This window comes from Thamnophis elegans, chromosome 15 (assembly GCF_009769535.1).
Source record: "Thamnophis elegans isolate rThaEle1 chromosome 15, rThaEle1.pri, whole genome shotgun sequence".
In the NCBI taxonomy this organism is placed as follows: Eukaryota; Metazoa; Chordata; class Lepidosauria; order Squamata; family Colubridae; genus Thamnophis; species Thamnophis elegans.
Window position 1 is genome coordinate 38,208,659 of NC_045555.1, and position 18,327 is coordinate 38,226,985.

At 43.7% G+C, this 18,327-nt stretch overlaps 1 protein-coding gene across 2 annotated transcripts in view; it reads left to right on the plus strand.

The window, feature by feature from the left end:
• The first annotated feature begins 3,420 nt into the window (after nt 1-3,420).
• The window catches only part of MCU (mitochondrial calcium uniporter), a 148,974-nt gene continuing 134,067 nt past the window's right edge, over nt 3,421-18,327 (plus strand). For both annotated transcript variants that reach the window (XM_032231911.1, XM_032231912.1), the window contains exon 1: nt 3,421-3,658. In XM_032231911.1, the coding sequence (XP_032087802.1) occupies nt 3,491-3,658 (168 nt within the window). In that variant the 5' untranslated portion in view covers nt 3,421-3,490. The remainder of the gene's footprint in view (nt 3,659-18,327) is intronic.

The window sequence follows — 18,327 nt, forward strand, 5'->3', positions numbered from 1 at the left end:
CTTTTTAACATTTAGGAAGTTTTTAAAAACATGGGGGTGTTTTTTGGTGCCGATTTGGAGACTGGTGTCTGAATAGGTGGTGGCGTCCAAGTTGGGGTTGAATCTTGCTGCTGGATGATATATCACGGTTTCATGATTTTAATATTATCACTGCTGATGACATCTCTTCTTTCTGACACATGGATTCCATCGGTTGACTAATGAATTATGTTGCTGCTTGTACATTGCTTAGTTTCATACCTGTAGCTGCATGAAAGATTAGTAATGAATAAATGAATAAGAATACAGGTTCAACTTGTAACCGTTCATTTAGTGACTGGTTACAAGAGCACTGAAAAAAGTGTTTTCACACTTACGACTGTTTGTAGCATTCCCATGATCAAAATCGGAGTTCTTGGCAAATGGCATGTACTTATGACAGCTGCACTGTCCCACGGCCATCATCTGTAACCTTCCCAGCTGGTTTCCAACAGGCCAAATCAATGGGGGGAAACCAGATTCATTTAGTGACCGAATGATTCACGGAACACCTGCATGGATTCATTTCACAACTGTGGCCAGAGAGGGCGTAAAATGGGGCAAAACTCACTCAACAACTGTCGTGCTTAGCAATGGAAAAGGATTCATTTCACAACTGTGGCCAGAGAGGGCATAAAATGGGGCAAACCTCACTCAACAACTGTCTTGCTTAGCAATGGAAAAGATGGCTCAATTGTGGTCGTAAGTTAAAGACTACCTGTACAATGGGCACGATCACCGGGCGTCATCCAAGAAGAAGGACTAGGAATGACATGATAGCAGGATTTCAGTATTTGAGAGGCTGCCACTAAGAGGAAGGGAGTAAACTTATTTTCCAAAGCATCAGAAGACAAGAAAGAATGGATGGTAACTAATCAAGGAGAGAAGCAACCTGGAATTAAGGAGAAACTTTCTAACAGTGAGGACAATTAACCGGGGGAAAAGGCTTGCCTTCAGAAGTTGTAGGTGCTTCATCACTGGAGGTTTTTAAGAAAACAACCCAAGGAGCCAAAATGGTCCCAGGCCTTTGGAGCAGGACTACCACATTTATGCATGCAACTCGGGCACCTCCTCTCCAGCTCTCGGGTATGAACAATTCATCAGTAGGACAAGTTGTCTCTGGAAGTTGTGGTGGCTCCATCAATGGAGGTTTTAAAGAAGAGATTGGACAGCCATTTGTCCGGAATGGTCTAGGGTCTCCTGGTAGAGCAGGGGGTTGGACTAGAAGACCTCCAAGGTCCCTTCCAACTCTCTTATTCTGTAAGATTTGGCAGCCACTCATCTGAAATAGTGCAGGTTCCCCTGCTCGAGGAGAGGGCTGGACTAGAAGACCTCCAAGGTCCCTTCCAGCTCTCTTATTCTGTAAGATCTGCCAGCCACTTATCTGAAATAGTTCAGGTTCCCCTGCTCGAGGAGAGGGCTGGACTAGAAGACCTCCAAGGTCCCTTCCAACTCTCTTCTTCTGTAAGATTTGGGAGCCACTTATCTGAAATAGTGCAGGTCCTCCCGCTCGAGTCGAGGGCTGGACTAGAAGACCTCCAAGGTCCCTTCCAACTCTCTTATTCTGTATTCTGTAAGATTTGGCAGCCACTTATCTGAAATAGATCAGGTACTCCCGCTCGAGTAGAGGGCTGGACTAGAAGACCTCCAAAGTCCCTTCCAACTCTCTTTTTCTGTAAGATTTGGCAGCCACTTATCTGAAATAGTACAGGTTCTCCTGCTCGAGGAGAGGGCTGGACTAGAAAACCTCCAAGGTCCCTTCCAACTCTCTTTTTCTGTAAGATTTGGCAGCCACTTATCTGAAATAGTGCAGGTCCTCCCGCTCGAGTCGAGGGCTGGACTAGAAGACCTCCAAGGTCCCTTCCAACTCTCTTATTCTGTATTCTGTAAGATTTGGCAGCCACTTATCTGAAATAGAGCAGGTACTCCCGCTCGAGTAGAGGGCTGGACTAGAAGACCTCCAAAGTCCCTTCCAACTCTCTTATTCTGTAAGATTTGGCAGCCACTTATCTGAAATAGTACAGGTTCTCCTGCTCGAGGAGAGGGCTGGACTAGAAGACCTCCAAGGTCCCTTCCAACTCTCTTTTTCTGTAAGATTTGGCAGCCACTTATCTGAAATAGTACAGGTTCTCCTGCTCGAGGAGAGGGCTGGACTAGAAGACCTCCAAGGTCCCTTCCAACTCTCTTTTTCTGTAAGATTTGGCAGCCACTTATCTGAAATAGTACAGGTTCTCCTGCTCGAGGAGAGGGCTGGACTAGAAGACCTCCAAGGTCCCTTCCAACTCTCTTTTTCTGTAAGATTTGGCAGCCACTTATCTGAAATAGTGCAGGTCCTCCCGCTCGAGTCGAGGGCTGGACTAGAAGACCTCCAAGGTCCCTTCCAACTCTCTTATTCTGTATTCTGTAAGATTTGGCAGCCACTTATCTGAAATAGAGCAGGTACTCCCGCTCAAGTAGAGGGCTGGACTAGAAGACCTCCAAGGTCCCTTCCAACTCTCTTCTTCTGTAAGATTTGGCAGCCACTTATCTGAAATAGTGCAGGTTCTCCTGCTCGAGGAGAGGGCTGGACTAGAAGACCTCCAAGGTCCCTTCCAACTCTCTTATTCTGTATTCTGTAAGATTTGGCAGCCACTTATCTGAAATAGTGCAGGTTCTCCTGCTCGAGTAGAGGGCTGGACTAGAAGACCTCCAAGGTCCCTTCCAACTCTCTTATTCTGTATTCTGTAAGATTTGGCAGCCACTTATCTGAAATAGAGCAGGTACTCCCGCTCGAGTAGAGGGCTGGACTAGAAGACCTCCAAGGTCCCTTCCAACTCTCTTATTCTGTAAGATTTGGCAGCCACTCATCTGAAATAGTGCAGGTTCTCCTGCTCGAGTAGAGGGCTGGACTAGAAGACCTCCAAGGTCCCTTCCCGCTCTGTTCCGAGTGAATTCAAGTGGCGAGGCTTCCAGGTCAACGGGGCTTTTTTTTGGAGCGAGTTTAATCGGGGTGAAGCCCGAGGTGCCTCATCCTCGCACGCCTCACCTTCCACAGCCCCCCCCCTCCCCTCATCCCGCCCGCGTGGGAGCCTCGCGCGTCTCCCACGCCGCCCCTCCCGCCTTCCCCGCGTCACTCCCTTCTCTGAGGAAACCTCCTCTCGCGCTCTCTCTTCCCCCCCCCCTTCCCACCCGCGGCGTTTTCCCGCCTCCCCTGCAACCGCTGCAGCTTGGCGGGCGGGCGAGGGCGGAGGCAGCAGGGGGCGGGGCCCCGGGCTGAGATTGACAGGCGGCGCCCCGCGCCCTCAGCGACGGAGGGCCGCCCGATTGGCTGCCGCGCGCGGGGATCCTTTTTTTTTTGTCCCCGCCCTCCTCCCCACCCACCCCCCCAAACTCCCCCCTCCCCTCCTCCTCCTCCTCCTCCAACCCCCCCCCCACCCCTTTCGAGCAATCCCGCAGCGCTGCCTGCCGGAGAGCGGCGGCTTCCAGTGGAGCGATGGCGGCCACCGCGGGCAGATCGCTCCTGCTCGTCCTCTCCAGGACTCCCGGCGGCGGCGGAGGCGGCGGAGGAAGCGGAGGAGGACCGGCGTTGGCCGCCGCCGGCTGCTTCTTGGGGCTGGAGCGGCGCCGTCAGCAGCAGCAGCACCACCAGAGGCACCGGACGGTGAGTTGCCCGGGGCGGAGGCCAGAACAGGCGAGGGGCTTTGCGGGACTGGTTGCCCTTCAAGGGCTGGGAGCGGGCGGGGGAGCCGTCGGGGAAGCCCTTGGACGCCGGACTTCCCGGTGCCGCCCGTCGGAGCCTCTTCTTCGCCTTCCCTCCTTAGGGCGGGGAGCCCTGCCCAGTCCCTGGCTCAGGGTCCGCCCCGCCAGCGGAGGGACCGCCCGCCCGGGGGCAAGGACGACCCTCTTTCCCCGGTCCCGGCGTGGTGGAAGAAGGAAGGCGGCCGGCTGGAGGAGAACGAAGGACTGGTTGCCGGTGGGGGGGGTGTTAAAAAGAGGCGACCCGCAGGCTGCGGAATGGGAAGGAAGCGCCGCCGCTGTGGCTGCTTTGCTTTTGCTGCAGCCCTTGGAGGTCTTTCCCCGCCTCCTCTCCGCTGCTGCATCTTTTGGCTTATAAAAATAAAAATAATAATCATCATCCTCATCATCCTCTTGGTCCGGGAGCTCCAGGTGGGCGCGGCTGCTGCTGGGCGAGAACCGATCGTTGGATGCGAAGCGGTCGCCCCTGCGAGGAGCGCAGAGGGAAAGCGCGGATTCTTCTTTTTTTTTTAGTCACAGGCGCAGAGTTGGAAGGGACCTGGGAGGTCATCTAGCCCAACCCCCTGCTCACGCAAGGGACCTGCACTAGGGATTCGAACCGTCGACCTTTCTGATCGACAAGCTCGGGGTCGTCTTCTTCGCCTTCAGTCCCAACTTCGGGGGGGGGGGGAAGGGAGGGGGGATCCTTCCCGAGAAACGACTCGGGGTGGATCCCGCTGGGTTTTTTTTTTTTAAATGGGGGTGAACGGTGTTCAGACGTGCGGTGGGTTTTCCCCGTTTTCTGCGTCTCTTAAGCCAGGGTTTCTCAACCTTGGCAACTTGAAGATGTCCGGACTTCAACTCCCAGAATGCCCCAGCCAGCGAATGCTGGCTGGGGAATTCTGGGAGTTGAAGTCCGGACATCTTCAAGTTGCCACGGTTGAGAAACACTGCCCTGGCTGGGGAATTCTGGGAGTTGAAGTCCAGACATCTTCAAATTGCCAAGGTTGAGAAACACTGCCCTGGCTGGGGAATTCTGGGAGTTGAAGTCCGGACATCTTCAAGTTGCCAAGGTTGAGAAACACTGGCTTAAGCGAAGATGCGGGTCGCTTGACCGGCAGCGATTTTTGCCTTTCTTCACCCCACCCCACCCCCTCGCCAGGCCGTTTTGGCTTGTCACGTCTGAAGGCTCCAAAAACGATGACAGCGCGTCGATGTGTCAGGATTCACAAGCCACCTTGAATGCCAGCCAAGCGGTTTCAGCTCGGCTGCTCTCTGCGAACCCACCCTGGGGCAGCTGCTGTAGGCTGTTTGAGCACAGTGTTGTGTGAACCCATCAATATAGTCAACAACAGAAAGCCATAAGCCATAAGATACAATGAATGGGTTGGAATAAAGCCCTGATACCTTTGCATGTTGATAGCCATTGGGATGTGATTCCAGAATCTTGTCACAGGTTGTTTGGTAACTCTTGTGGTTGGCTTGCATCTAAGTATGTAGTAAAGATGGGTTCATATTTAAGTTGGTAAAAATCCCCTCCTCTTATGTTCTGTTTTTAAGATGGATATTAAGAGTGCTTTTGGCTGCTGCAGTCCACAGTTTCCTACTATCTTGCGGTGCCTTAAAGTTGTGAAAGTAAAGAGTACATGTTGTACGTAACAATGGTTTATTAATTCTTTATTCTTCCCACTTTAAGGGGTTTACTCAAAACAAATATAATCACTTTGTGCCAGAGTAACTTCAGTATACTTTGTGGAAGTGACTTCTGCTTTATTTTTTTGTGACACTCTTCGAATGAAACATGTTGTGAGGCTACTATCAATGGGGAAGGCCAATTCACTTAACAACTGGGTTACTAACTCAACAACCGCAGTGATTCACTTGACACTTGTGGCAAGAAAAGGTCGTGTAATGGGGCAAAACTCACTTAACAACTGTCCTGCTTAATAACAGAAATTTGGGGCTCAGTTGTGGCTGTTAAATCAACAACTACCTGTATGCAGCAGTGAATTTTCAACAAGAGTTATAGTTGTAAATTTGTAAGGCTTTGAATGGGCCAGAGAATTTACAGGCCAGAGATTTTCAAACTTTTTCAGGAATCTGATACTTTAAAAAACAAAAAAGCAGAACCTTTAATGATTTAAAAACTGGCAATAAACTGAAACTTATATCACTGTAATTTGTGTATGCAACTGTGTGTATTATTTCAATTTTACAAAAATCAATGCCCTTATCATTGTTCCAGAAAGCTTTCCACTTATTTCAAATATAAAAAAGTAAACTGAAAAATTAATATTTTGGTGTAAAATTTTTAAACCCTGAATTTCAAAGTGACATGATAATTCAATATTCAATATTATAACAAAATTAATGTCCACTGAGTGGGTAGAACTGTATTTCATTAGAAAAATTGCTGTGAACATTCTTGGCTGTGTTCACTTTTTTGCCATTACAGAACTCTATTTTTACTTATCGTAGACAATAGTTTTGATATTTGATATATAGATGCCAAAGGTAAAAAAAAACTTTTGCCAGAATTCAGGCCAAAAAAAAAGGGTTTTTATAATGCTATAGATGAGTGATAGTTTTGTCTAATTTATTTTAACAGAATATTGAAGTCTTCCTCATCCTAGCTGGAACATTTTAGTCTGAAATTAATATTTTTCAATCTGAAAAAGTAGGAATGATAACTGCTTATTAAAAAATAAGTTAAATGGAACATTTATTAATTTATTGATATGGTAGATCTGGTATTGATATAGTCAGTCATGATGTCAGTTTTGTGCTGATTTGTTTGTTGAGAAATAATTTTCATGAGCATAATAATCATGTGAAAACACTCCTTGATTCTTACATAGCAATGCGAGTAAGTTATATATGGGAAACCAGGAATTATTAATGCTGTGCTCATGTCCAATTCTGTCATTGGGACAATCAGGCATATTTTTTTTCATCCTTAAGAGTTTAAAAAAATACGTTCAATGTTGCATTTGTTTTGTTTGAAGGTTATGGTAGATTTCACTGAACAACCAACCTGTGCTTGCAGTAGATGGCATTGCACTATTCTGGTGGATTTCATAAGGTCAGAAATCAGATAGTTTTCACTGTTTTCTGTCCTCTGCTATTCAATAAAAGGCACATTGAATTGAGGCAGACAGTTTAAGAAACACAACTGTAATTTATGTGTAGTATGTAGAACAGCTTCCTCCACTAAATTTGAAAGGCTGGCGTGCTTTTGATGACAGAAACATGCCTGCTCTTGTAAGCATGTTTTATTATTTATTGTAGACATTTGGCCCTGTGAATATGTAAACTTTAAAAACCAGGCCACGTGGGACATGCCTGCATGTTCAGTTAGTTATTCAAAAGCTAAGTTCTCCTACCTCCTTCAGAATGAATAAATGAACTTAGCAAAGAATTGGGTCTCTCGGACAGGGAACATTTTCTGACCTTCCCCAATGTTTATTACGATTACTTGTATAGTTGTGAGATCTCTCCAGTGTTGTTTATTGTCGTCTTCTACCTTGTAAAAAGGTCAGGTGGCGGTGAAAGCATCTTACCTTATTATATGGTTATATTGCCATCATAATGATGTTCAAGGTTGCCATGGTGGTAATATGATGTTTGTGTCATAACCTCATCCCATCACAAAGGTTGTGTAGATATTGTTGCTGTTGTTGCCAGCATTTTAAAAGAAGAACAAAGGAAAGAACAGTTTGCAGTAGAGAGCATTGTGCTTCTTTGTTTAAGAAATCGAACAAAATAAAAAAAAATTCCTAGTCCCTGTTGTTTCTGTGTTCAAAACCTCAATACCTGTGGGGAAAAATCAGTAACATTGCATGGAAAGTGAGGCCAAAGTTGGACTTTATTTGGAATTATTTGGCCTTCCATAAGTTAGTTTATGAATTAAGGTTGGAATTCCTTCTGCGTTATTGACTTATATGGAATACACTGTATAAATGTATATTAGTCCCATCATTCAAGAAACAGCAACCAGAATTTTGCACCAACATTGCACTGCTATGCCTGTGATTTTGGCATATACTTCTATTTTTCCCAATTAAAGACATCACTTAAAATTTGTTGGGAAAAAAAGGGAATAATGAGTGTTCCTTTCTATAAAGCTCTTGTATACAGTACTTTTCCCACAAGTCTTAACAGTATTGGTGTAGCTTGAATCTTTACAACCATAATGTAGACTGGGTAGTTGTGAAGAATTCTTTTTGCAGGATTTATTTATGTGAGTGAGTGAGTGCGTACGAATGTGCATGTGTGATTGATAGCCTCCCATTTTTTTCTGTCTGGTTACAAAATTGTGCCAACAGTGAAGCTGTCATGCAAACATGTCCTGCGTGTTAATATTTTTCTAATTTTGTAGATGATTATCAAAAGTTCCACTTTACTAGACTGTGTTGCTTTCGTTTATTTGAGCCATGAATCAGTCTCCATTGCAGCCTACTATCTGCAGTTTCCGTGACAAGATTTTTTGAAATGCTTTGCTGATTTCCTTTTTCCTGGGGGGGGGGGGGAGGAGAGAGAGAGAGAGAGAGGGAGAGAGAGAGAGAGAGAGAGAGAGAGAGAGAGAGAGAGAGAGCCTTTTTTTTCTTTCCATTGTGGTCCTCAATTTCTCTTAAGAATACACTAAAACAATTCAACATCATACTGCTAAAGAACAGAGGCATGATTTCCTATGAAATTTTTAGGGGGGGGGAGGGAATTTGAAATGATAAACCTTAGGTATTTTTAGCAAACCAAGCTCTCCAAATAAAAGATTTGTCCTGGGGTGAAAAAAATGTTGCATCAGCAATCTTGACATTATTGCTCAATGGCCCGCAGTCACTAAACAATTGTAATAAAAAGTGCAGCCCCTAGCTACAAAAAGAATTGTCCATCTTATTTTAATATAAGAGCAAATATTATCCTTCATATTCTTTTTATATTTGATCACCATATACATTCCCCCTGAAGATAATTATATTTTAATATTTATTGAAGTTGCTGAACAACCAAAATAATGCATTAATGCATCAGTTATAGTGGGGATGGTGCATTGGTGGACAACCTGAAAAACCAACTTATGGACAGATCATCCCAGATAAAATCATGTGAAAGGTTAAAACCACTTTATTATGCCTTATTAAGGCCATGCTTGAAATACTGCATCCAGTTATGGTCACCACGATGTAAAAAAAGATTTTCAGACTCTAGAAAGAATGCAGAGAAGAGCAATAAATATGTTTAGGAGACTGGAGGCTAAATCATAGGAAGAATGGTTGCTGGAACTGGGTATGTCTACTTTGATGAAAAGGACTAGGGAAGCAATGATAGCAGTGTTCCAATATTTCAGGGGTTGCCACAAAAAAGATGGAGTCAAGCTATTCTCCAAAGCACCTGAGGGCAGGACAAGAAGCAGTGGGTGGAAACTAATCAAGGAGAGAAGCAACTTAGAACTGAGGAGAAATTTCCTGACAGTTAGAACAATTAATGAGTGGAACAACTTGCCTCCAGAAGTTGTGAATGCTCCAACACTGGAAGTTTTTAAGAAGAGATTGGATAACCATGTGTCTAAAGTGGTGTAGGGTTTCCTGCCTAAGCAGGGAGTTGGGCTAGAAGACCTCCAAGGTCCCTTCCAACTCTGTTGTTCTATTCTATTCTAAATCTAATGACAAAATATTGACATAAAATCTATGTGGCTGCTAAGACTCACCACTGACGTGATAGCAGATAATCCGCTTAATACAATTTCATCCATAAGAATTTTTCATAAAAGCTTAAAAACAATATCCAACTTCTACAAGGAAAAAACATTGAATATGCAGAAGATTTTTTTAAAAAAGCATGTCCATCCTCTATCTCAGTGGTGGTAACCTTTTTCTGAAGGCCAAAATTGTGTCCGCGCGTGCCCACCCACTTGTGCATTTACGAATGACCCCACCCCCCTTGTGCATGTGCAGCCCTCCCAATGTGTGTGGGGGAGTTTTTGCCCTCCCCAGGCTTCAGAGGCTTTCCTGAAGCCTGGGGAGGGGAAAATGGCCTTCCCCGGCCCTCCAAGTGGCCAAAAATCAGCTGGCATACGCACTGGAGCTGAGGACTGCCGTGCTGGCAAATATGACCCATAGGGTCACCATCACGGCTCTATCTTATGTAAAAGCCAGCGAGATATAGTGGTTCAGGTCAGTGGTGGGTTGTGCACGCGCGCAGTTCACGCATGCGTCTTAGCGCCTGCGCGATGCTCCAGCTGCTTGTGGAGACTTGCGCAGGCGCTGTATGTGCCATGCGCCTGCGTGGAAGCGCAGAAGCCTTCAAAGACTGGTAAGGAGGGCGGGCGGGCGGGTGGGCCCTTTGTCGTTCCCGGAAATTACTTACTTCCGGGTTCGCCGACCAACCGGTTCGCGGAGACCGCCGCGAACCGGTTGAAACCCACCCCTGGTTCAGGTGTTATCCTGCCAGTTCTGTTTACCTCAGAGGTTTATTAAGGTGGAGATAAATGGAAGGAGGACAGAGTGCTTGGTATCCTACCTTGAGTACCTGAATAATAAAACCAATATAAAATCTAATTCATACATAAAGTCTTCCTTGTTACTAACACTGCTGCTAACTCCCAAGGGCTTACCTTAGCTACATTGGATTATAAAATGACGTTTGAATGAAGTGCTGCTTTGAAGGCTCTCTGATGTGGCACCCGATTTCTAATTATCAGAATTTACTTAGCAACAGCTGTGCTTGTGCTCAAAACCCCTGGAATCAAGCAGCCTTGCCTTGCCTTTATACATTTATTAAACTCTATTATCCATTATTCTGAAGACTTCCAAAAGCTGAAACTCCTTTCATGCTGTATTACCTTGAAATGATTTGTCTAATGTATACTCTCTTGGCATGGCTATTTAAAGATCCGAAGAACTTTATTACACATGGAAATATCGGCATCCCTGCCTGTTCTTAACAGCAGTATCCAACTCATAAACAAGTTAAAAGTTAAATTTTCCTTTTGGAAAATCTCTTTCGGTCTTGCAAGCTGTAATTTATAATAATGCCCTATAATATATCACAGCTAACCGGTTTCAATACTCTGTTGGGTAGGTTCAGATGTGATTTTTAAAAAGTTGACATCTTGGAACCAAAGAAAGAATAGTGAGATTCTGGTAAGTTCAGTGTTTTCATCAATTTACTTGTCAGTAATTTTTGTTCTTTTAGGATCACAAGACTTCAGGCTTTGTGAAGGGGAATTTTGATGAATTAAATCAACAGTTTTATTGCAATCATTGGCCAGGTTTTTGACTTTTTGGCTAGGTTCAAATCAGTTTAAATTGGGCTGGTTCATGCAGTTTGTTCAGCAGTAGATCATATGAAGGTATGAGATATGCTACAAGTGTCCTGAATATGCTATTTATTAGTGCTCGTACAGATGTAGCAATATGCTCTTATAACTCTTGTGCTATAGTGAGACCAGGAATTGGTCTCTATGAACTGTTGATTATATGACAAATTGGTTTGGAAATAGTGCTATTAGCTTGGTGTTGGTTAAAATTATGAAAGTCGAGAATGTGTTTGTGTGTGTGTGTGTTTTAAAAAAGAGGAAGCATAAGTGGATTAGAAATCTGACTGATGTTCATGATATAATTGATTTGGCCATTTGAAGAGGATAAATGTCTTCATGTTTTTAGTCATAGCTCTTCAGAGGCATAGCATCTAAAAAGCTCATCAGTTTCATTAAAGTACATGGATCTTAATAGAAACCTTTACAGAACAAAACAAGAGCCTTTAGCAAGTCACTGATAGCAATTAAGCCGCCACGATATCTTTAGTCTATTCCGGAATAAATTATGGGTTTGCAAAAGCATTGTGTTCTGAGCTTGGAATGGCCACATTAAACACTCTTAACGATGGACTAAGATACACGTTCAGGAGAGATTTGCTGGGATCCTGGCTTAGTGTGCTGTGATGTCTTCAACAAAGCATAGTGTATGTGTCCTTCTGAGACTAGTCTTTACAAAATACATAGAATCACTGGGTTTTAATAGTGATTGATAAGGAAGTCATATGGTTCCTATGTAGTTCTTGTTAAGGTGGACTACAGCTTTTCTAAACCTGAAAACCTGTTAAAGGTACTTTCTTATGCAGAACACATTGTAATGGCCAAACATGATGTCACTTATTGGATGACATGTCCATCTGGGTTTAGTTCCAGGTGGGAGGAAAGACACTGGAAATATGGAGGCTGATTGGAAAGATGGTTTAATGGTGGACAGGACCACATGGTTTGAGGTCTTGGGCTTTTTTGCCCTAGCACATGGGTTAGAGAGGGAGAGAGATTTATACCTTCTCTTGGGCCCCGCCTTGGAGCTTCCTGTTCCTGTGTAAGAAATGTACTTTGATTGGTTTTCAGACTTTCATGGGGCCATGCAGAGGTAAATTTGTAGGTTGTCTTAAGTCCCATGCTTGGTTGAATCTTGCTGGGTGATGGTGTAATGAAGGGGCTTTGGGAAATTCCTATTATGGCTGAATGGTTTTGTCCTGGTTTGGATCTTGAGTGAGGGCTAATCCTATCACCCGGGAGCTGAAAGTCTTTTGTCTTGTAGCTATGCTGGCCCAGTCTTTCTGGGCTATTAACAAAGGGGGGCTGCTTTCCAAGAGAATGTTTCTCCTTTTCTCATCCAGGGAAATATAATATTCTGCCTTTTTAATATTTCCAAGAATATTTTATTCTTCTAGGAGAGGGATGGGTGCTAGCTTTCTACACACTTAAGCATTGTATCACTGAGGTCAGCTCTGCGTTCTTCAAGAATATATATTCTGGACTTGATTCATTTTAGGCTTAGCTGAGCAAAGGCATTTATAGCGTCCCTAATGGGTGGGGCTCAAAAACATCGTACTAAGTCATCACTTGTTTAACTATGGTTTATGGAATGAAACAAAGAGTATTATGCCAGTGATGACTCAACCCAACGTACCCAGCCATGTTTTTTTTTCAACTACTGTTACTTGATTAGCCTTTTTTGCATATAGTCTTTAGATGTAATTAATAAATTGTTTCAGCTGTGAATTGTTTTAATTTATTTGCATTTATGCAAAGCTTTCATATTCCTGTGTTCTCAGGAACCGGGATGCCAAGTTGTCATTTGAAGTGAGAAACAGGTATTGAATTTATGTTAAAAGAAATTGGAGGAAGTGAACAAAAATGTTCTTGGAATTTTAACCTTTAGTTTACTTTACTCTATTTATATGCCAGCCCTATCTCACTCTGCAAAGCAATTCGGGGTGGTGTACAATTGCAGTCATAAATACAACAAATATTTTAAAATGTTGAAAACATTAGGACCAAAGGTAAGAAAAGGCAAGATTGGTACAATGGTGGCATCTTCTCTGTTAGTTCACCAGCCACTTCCAACATAGGACTCCAAGCCAGGTTTTTATGCTCTTCTGGAATGCCAAAAAAAAAAGGGGAGGGAGAAGACTTTACACAGGAAGTAAGATAATCCAAAGAGCAGGAGCACAGCAGAAAAGGCTGCCCTTCTAGAACCCCTCCAGCCAAAACTCTTTGACCAATGTGGGCTGTAGAATGCCCCCTTGTGCTAGATTGAGTGGGGCTCATACCATTAGACCAAGATGCTTCTTAACCCTTATAATCATCAGTTACGTAAATCGAGATTCACAGTATTTTTACTACAAGCACTTGATGCCTGCTATTGCAGTGATTCCTTCTGGATAGTTTCATGATGGTGATCACTTAGATCAGGGGTGTCAAACTCAAGGCCCGGGGTCTGGATCCAATCCACAGGGTGCTTAGATCTGGCCGGCGGGGCTGCCCTGCAAAGAGTAAAGGACCAGCCTGCAGTGCCTCTGCCAGCAAAAATGGAGCTTGGGAGAGCTGCGGGCAGCCCTCTTGAGCTCCATTTTTGCTAGCAGAGTGTTGCAGGAGACCATCGCAACTGAAAATGGAGCATGAGAGGGTCGCGGGAGGCCTTCCCGAGCTCTGTTTTAGCTGCAGGAGGCCGTCGCAGCCAAAAATGGGAGCTCGGGAGCCTGTTTTTGCTGGCAGAGGGCTTAGGCCTCGTGATGGCAAGCCTATGGCATATCTGAGGGCACACAAGGCATTACCCTGTGTTAGCTCTGATTTTCAGCCTTCCGGAGGGCAGGGGAGGCTGGTTTTGCTCTCCCTAGGCTTTAGGGAAAGCCTCTGGAGGCTGTGGATGGCGTACAACGGGCCCAACGGGGCCTACCGGAAGTTCAGAGGCTTCAGTGAAGCGTTCATGTGCAGGGGAATGTGGGGTTGTGTGCATGCAGGGGGAGGGCATAGCATTATGGGTGTGGGCACACACATACGCACCTTTTGGCATCCGAGCAGAAAAACGGTGCACCAAAGTGACTGAAGTCAAGTTGGCCACGCCTACACTGGCCATGCCCACCATGCCACCCCCAAGGTGAAAAACAACCCTCATGCAGGGTTCAATGAAATCGAGTTTGACACCCTTGACTTAGATCAAATATACATTTTATATATCTACATGGGTATTGAACATTTTTCATGCTATCTGTTGCCACTTGTAGGGACAGAAAAATTTAGATAGAAACCTTCATTCTTTTACAAGCACAGCTGCATATCAAACTGGAGAATTAGAAGTGAGGGGCATTAAATATATTAAGATAAGAGATGAGAATGAAATCCAGGTTGTGCATTTCCAGCAACCTCGGATAATACCCCTTGTTGCTGTATTTTGCACTTAAAAATGGGGAGATTTAAGAGGATCAGTTGAAAATCGGCTATAAAATCAGAAAGCGAAAGTTGACACTTGAAAATTTGTCATAATTTCCTCATAATGGTGGTTGTGGAGGAAATTACGAAGAAATTGTGTTATGTGTGTTTGCTGCCTTGAGTTACCTATGAAAACAAGTACAAGCAGGATATAAATAAACAAACGTAATTGTGAATGAATCCTACAACCCAATCCACACATTCGGTTCAAAAAGGTATTTTCTGTAAAACCGAAACACTGATATTAGATAGAACCAGTAGGATCCTGCTGGTTTAACAACTGGTTTGGTAGTTCACGTGCTTTGTGTGCGACCACAGCTTTAACAAAACTTACCTTCCACGTTACCTCTGGGGAGTAACACACCGCGCAAATCAGCTGAGAGGATAGAAGTAAGTAAAGTGCAGGGGCAGGCGGGCAGGCACACCTAATCATTGGAGTGAAGCATTCACTCTCCACCTGATTGTTGGAGCTCCCGGTATGCCCGAACTGATCCGAACCGGCTGAATCCCACCCCTGGATAGAACTATTATAACCATTATATTCAAACCAGATAAAAGAAATATGTGTACTTCAGGGGTGAGTTTCTCGCCCCGTTCCAACCGGTTCGGTTGGAACGGGGCCAGTGGTGTCCTCGTGCACGCACGCGGTGCATGCATGTGTACTAGCGTCTGCGCGACGCTCCAGCTGCTCCTGGACGATCGCGCAGGCGCTGTATGCATCCTGCGCATGCGTGGAAGTGCAGAACTCGTCAAAACCGGGTAAGGACCGCGGGCGGGCGGGCGCGCCCTTCGCCGTTCCCGGAAGTTACTTACTTCTGGGTTCTGTGACCAACCGGTTCGCAGGGACCGCCGCGAACCGGTTGAAACCCACCCCTGGTGTACTTCAGAGTAAAAGCATGTAGACAGGGTAGAGAAGATAAATGGATAAGACTTATTACGATCATAAACCAAGAGAAAGAAAAGACCACTATGGTAAAATATTGCATAACCATTAGGAATTACAGCTCCTCACAGGCCAGCATTTACACACAGTAGAAAAAGAATTGGCAACATTTAAGACACAGATACTACCTTTGTTATCTAACAGGTAATGCAAGTGGAATAAATCAGAATGCCCTGGGAATTTAGAAAGAAGAGGAAGATCAACTGCAAATAAGTCTCCCTGTAGAACTGGCTACATAACAAAACATGAGCTACATTTTTTATTGTACCTGCCTCACAAAGGCACCATTGTTTAGCAAAGGAGATTTTCTGCGCTTCCAGCCTACTGTAGGTAGGGGGGGGGAAGGTTTAAGGGCAATGTCTGTTTATCAACCTACAGCTTAACCTTAGGGATGGAAGAATGCCTTGGCAGTTCCTGCTTATGTATAGGCATGGCTTGTTTAAACATAGAGTTTGCTGAACAGTTGCTAGGCTCACACATGGAAAGTAATACAAGCATTGTTTCCAAGATACAATTATTATATTTGTTTATTAAATTGAACATAACCTTCCACTCTAGTGTACTCTGGGCAGCTTACAAAACACAATACAGCAGTGGTGGGAATTCAATTTTTTTTTGCTACTGGTTCCGTGGATGTGGCTTGGTGGGCATAGCAGGGAAAGGGTACTGTAAAATCTCCATTCCCACCCCACTCCAGGGGAAGGTTACTGCAAAATCCCCATTTCCTTCTGATCGGCTGGGACTCGGGAGGTAGAGAATAGATGGGGGTGAGGCCAGCCAGAGGTGACATTTACTGGTTCTCTGAACTACTCAAAATTTACGCTACCGGTTCTCCAGAACTGGTCAGAACCTCCTGAATACTTACAAAAATTCATTTTGTGACCATTTGAACTCACAACTGCACTGTAAAAAGTGGCTAATGGCTGTTTTTCACCCTTACAACTGTTGCAGCAGACCTGTGATCACGTGATCAAAATTCAGACATTTGGCAACTGACTCGTATTTATGACGGTTGTAGTGTCCCGGGGTCATATGATCATCTTTTGTGACTTTCTGACAAGCAAAATAATGGGGAAGCCAGGTTCACTTAACAGTTGTGTTACTTACTTAACAACTGCTCTGATTTGCTTAACAACTGTGGCAAGAATGGTCATAAAATGGGGCAAAACTCACTTAACAACTGTCTGGTTTAGCAACATAAATTTTGGACTCAATTATGGTCATACGTTGAGGACTACCTGTACAAGGTGAAAATAATTAAAAATGAACAAATTATTGGATTTGCACTGTACATGAAGTAGGCGGTATATAATAGTTTGGAATACAAGCAGTCCTCAACTTACAACAGTTTATGTAGTGGCAATTCAAGTTACAGCATATTTTTTTTTTTAAGTAACATGATAGTTTTTCACACGACCATTGCAGCAGTCTCATAGTCAGTGATCAAAATTTTGATGTTGGCAACTGACTCGTATTTATGACGGTTGTAGCGTCCCGGGGTCATGTGAGCATCTTTTGTAACCTTCTGATAAGCAAAGTCAATGGGGAAACCAGATTCCCTTGACAACTGTGTTACTAATTTAACAACTGCGGTGATTCACTGAACAACTGTGGCAAGAAAGGATGCAAAAAGGGGTAAAATGCACTTAACTGTCACGCTTATCAATAGAAATGTTGGATTCAATTGTGGTTGTAAGTCGAGGAGTACCTGTAGTTATAAATCTAGGCTGGGTTCTCGTCTTTTGATCTTGGGTTTCTTCTGCTATATGCTGATTTAAAGTAAAGAGATCAGGATAACAAGCGGGAATTGCAATGCTGATGTTTGCTAAATTAGAGTTCTCCAGTTCAGATGTCATGCAAATTAAAATCTTAATACAAAAATGCTCCAACATATGAAAAGGTAAGAGAGAGATTCATTGATTATGCCATAAACAATGATGCAGAATTAATTGGATTCCAGACTCTTTTAATCAGTAGGAGTGGAATGCAAGTTGAACAATTTGATTTGCATCTAGATCCAAATTAACAATCCCCCCCCCCATTTCTATTAGACTACCATCTCCTATAATGTTATACGTTATACGGAGAAATGGCCATTTTCACTCTTTTGCATTTATGTGTAAGACAAAAATATTCCTTTTTAATTGGGAATTAAAATGCACTGTGTGTGAATGTAATACACATTTAAACTGTTCGCTGTGTACAATTAATTTGGCATTAAAAAAAAACCCCTTCTGAAATGAGCATTAAGTATGAAATGCTCAATTTTCTGAGCCCCGTAAAACTTGCAATTGGAGTTTTCTTGATTTACTTCTATATCCCTGTTATAGTATTTTCTAGACGTTTTTATAACTTTATTTATTCTATTTAAGGGTGTTACAGAACACCGTCAAACCAATTCGTTTACACACACACACACACACACACACACACACACGAAAACAACCCCAACTTTTTTTTTTAATTAACACGATTCATACAAATCGGAAAAACATAGCAACTGAAAAAAGAACTCAGGAATTTTTTAAAAAATCAGCAAGGGTGTTTTTTTGTTGGAAAATCATTGTTGCACTGAATGATTAACTAGCAGGTAGAAAAACTGCAATGCTGATTGGCAATCTCTCCCAGCATTATGCATCATTTAAAACTGCTCAAGCTGTAGGAGGAATTAGCTCTCCAGCAGCTAGAACTAAAATGAAATTGAAGTGAAACTTAAAGCTGTAGTGTATGGGTAAACTCTTAACTGTCTTGAAGTCGTTCTTATTTTGGGGAGGAGTTAATGCTGTTGTCAGACTTGACACCTCTGAACAGAAATGAACCTTGGTGCCATTTGTTGAGAAATGTATCGTTTATTAGAAGTCAAGTGTATTGCGGTATTGCAAAGCCAGAACTGAGAGTC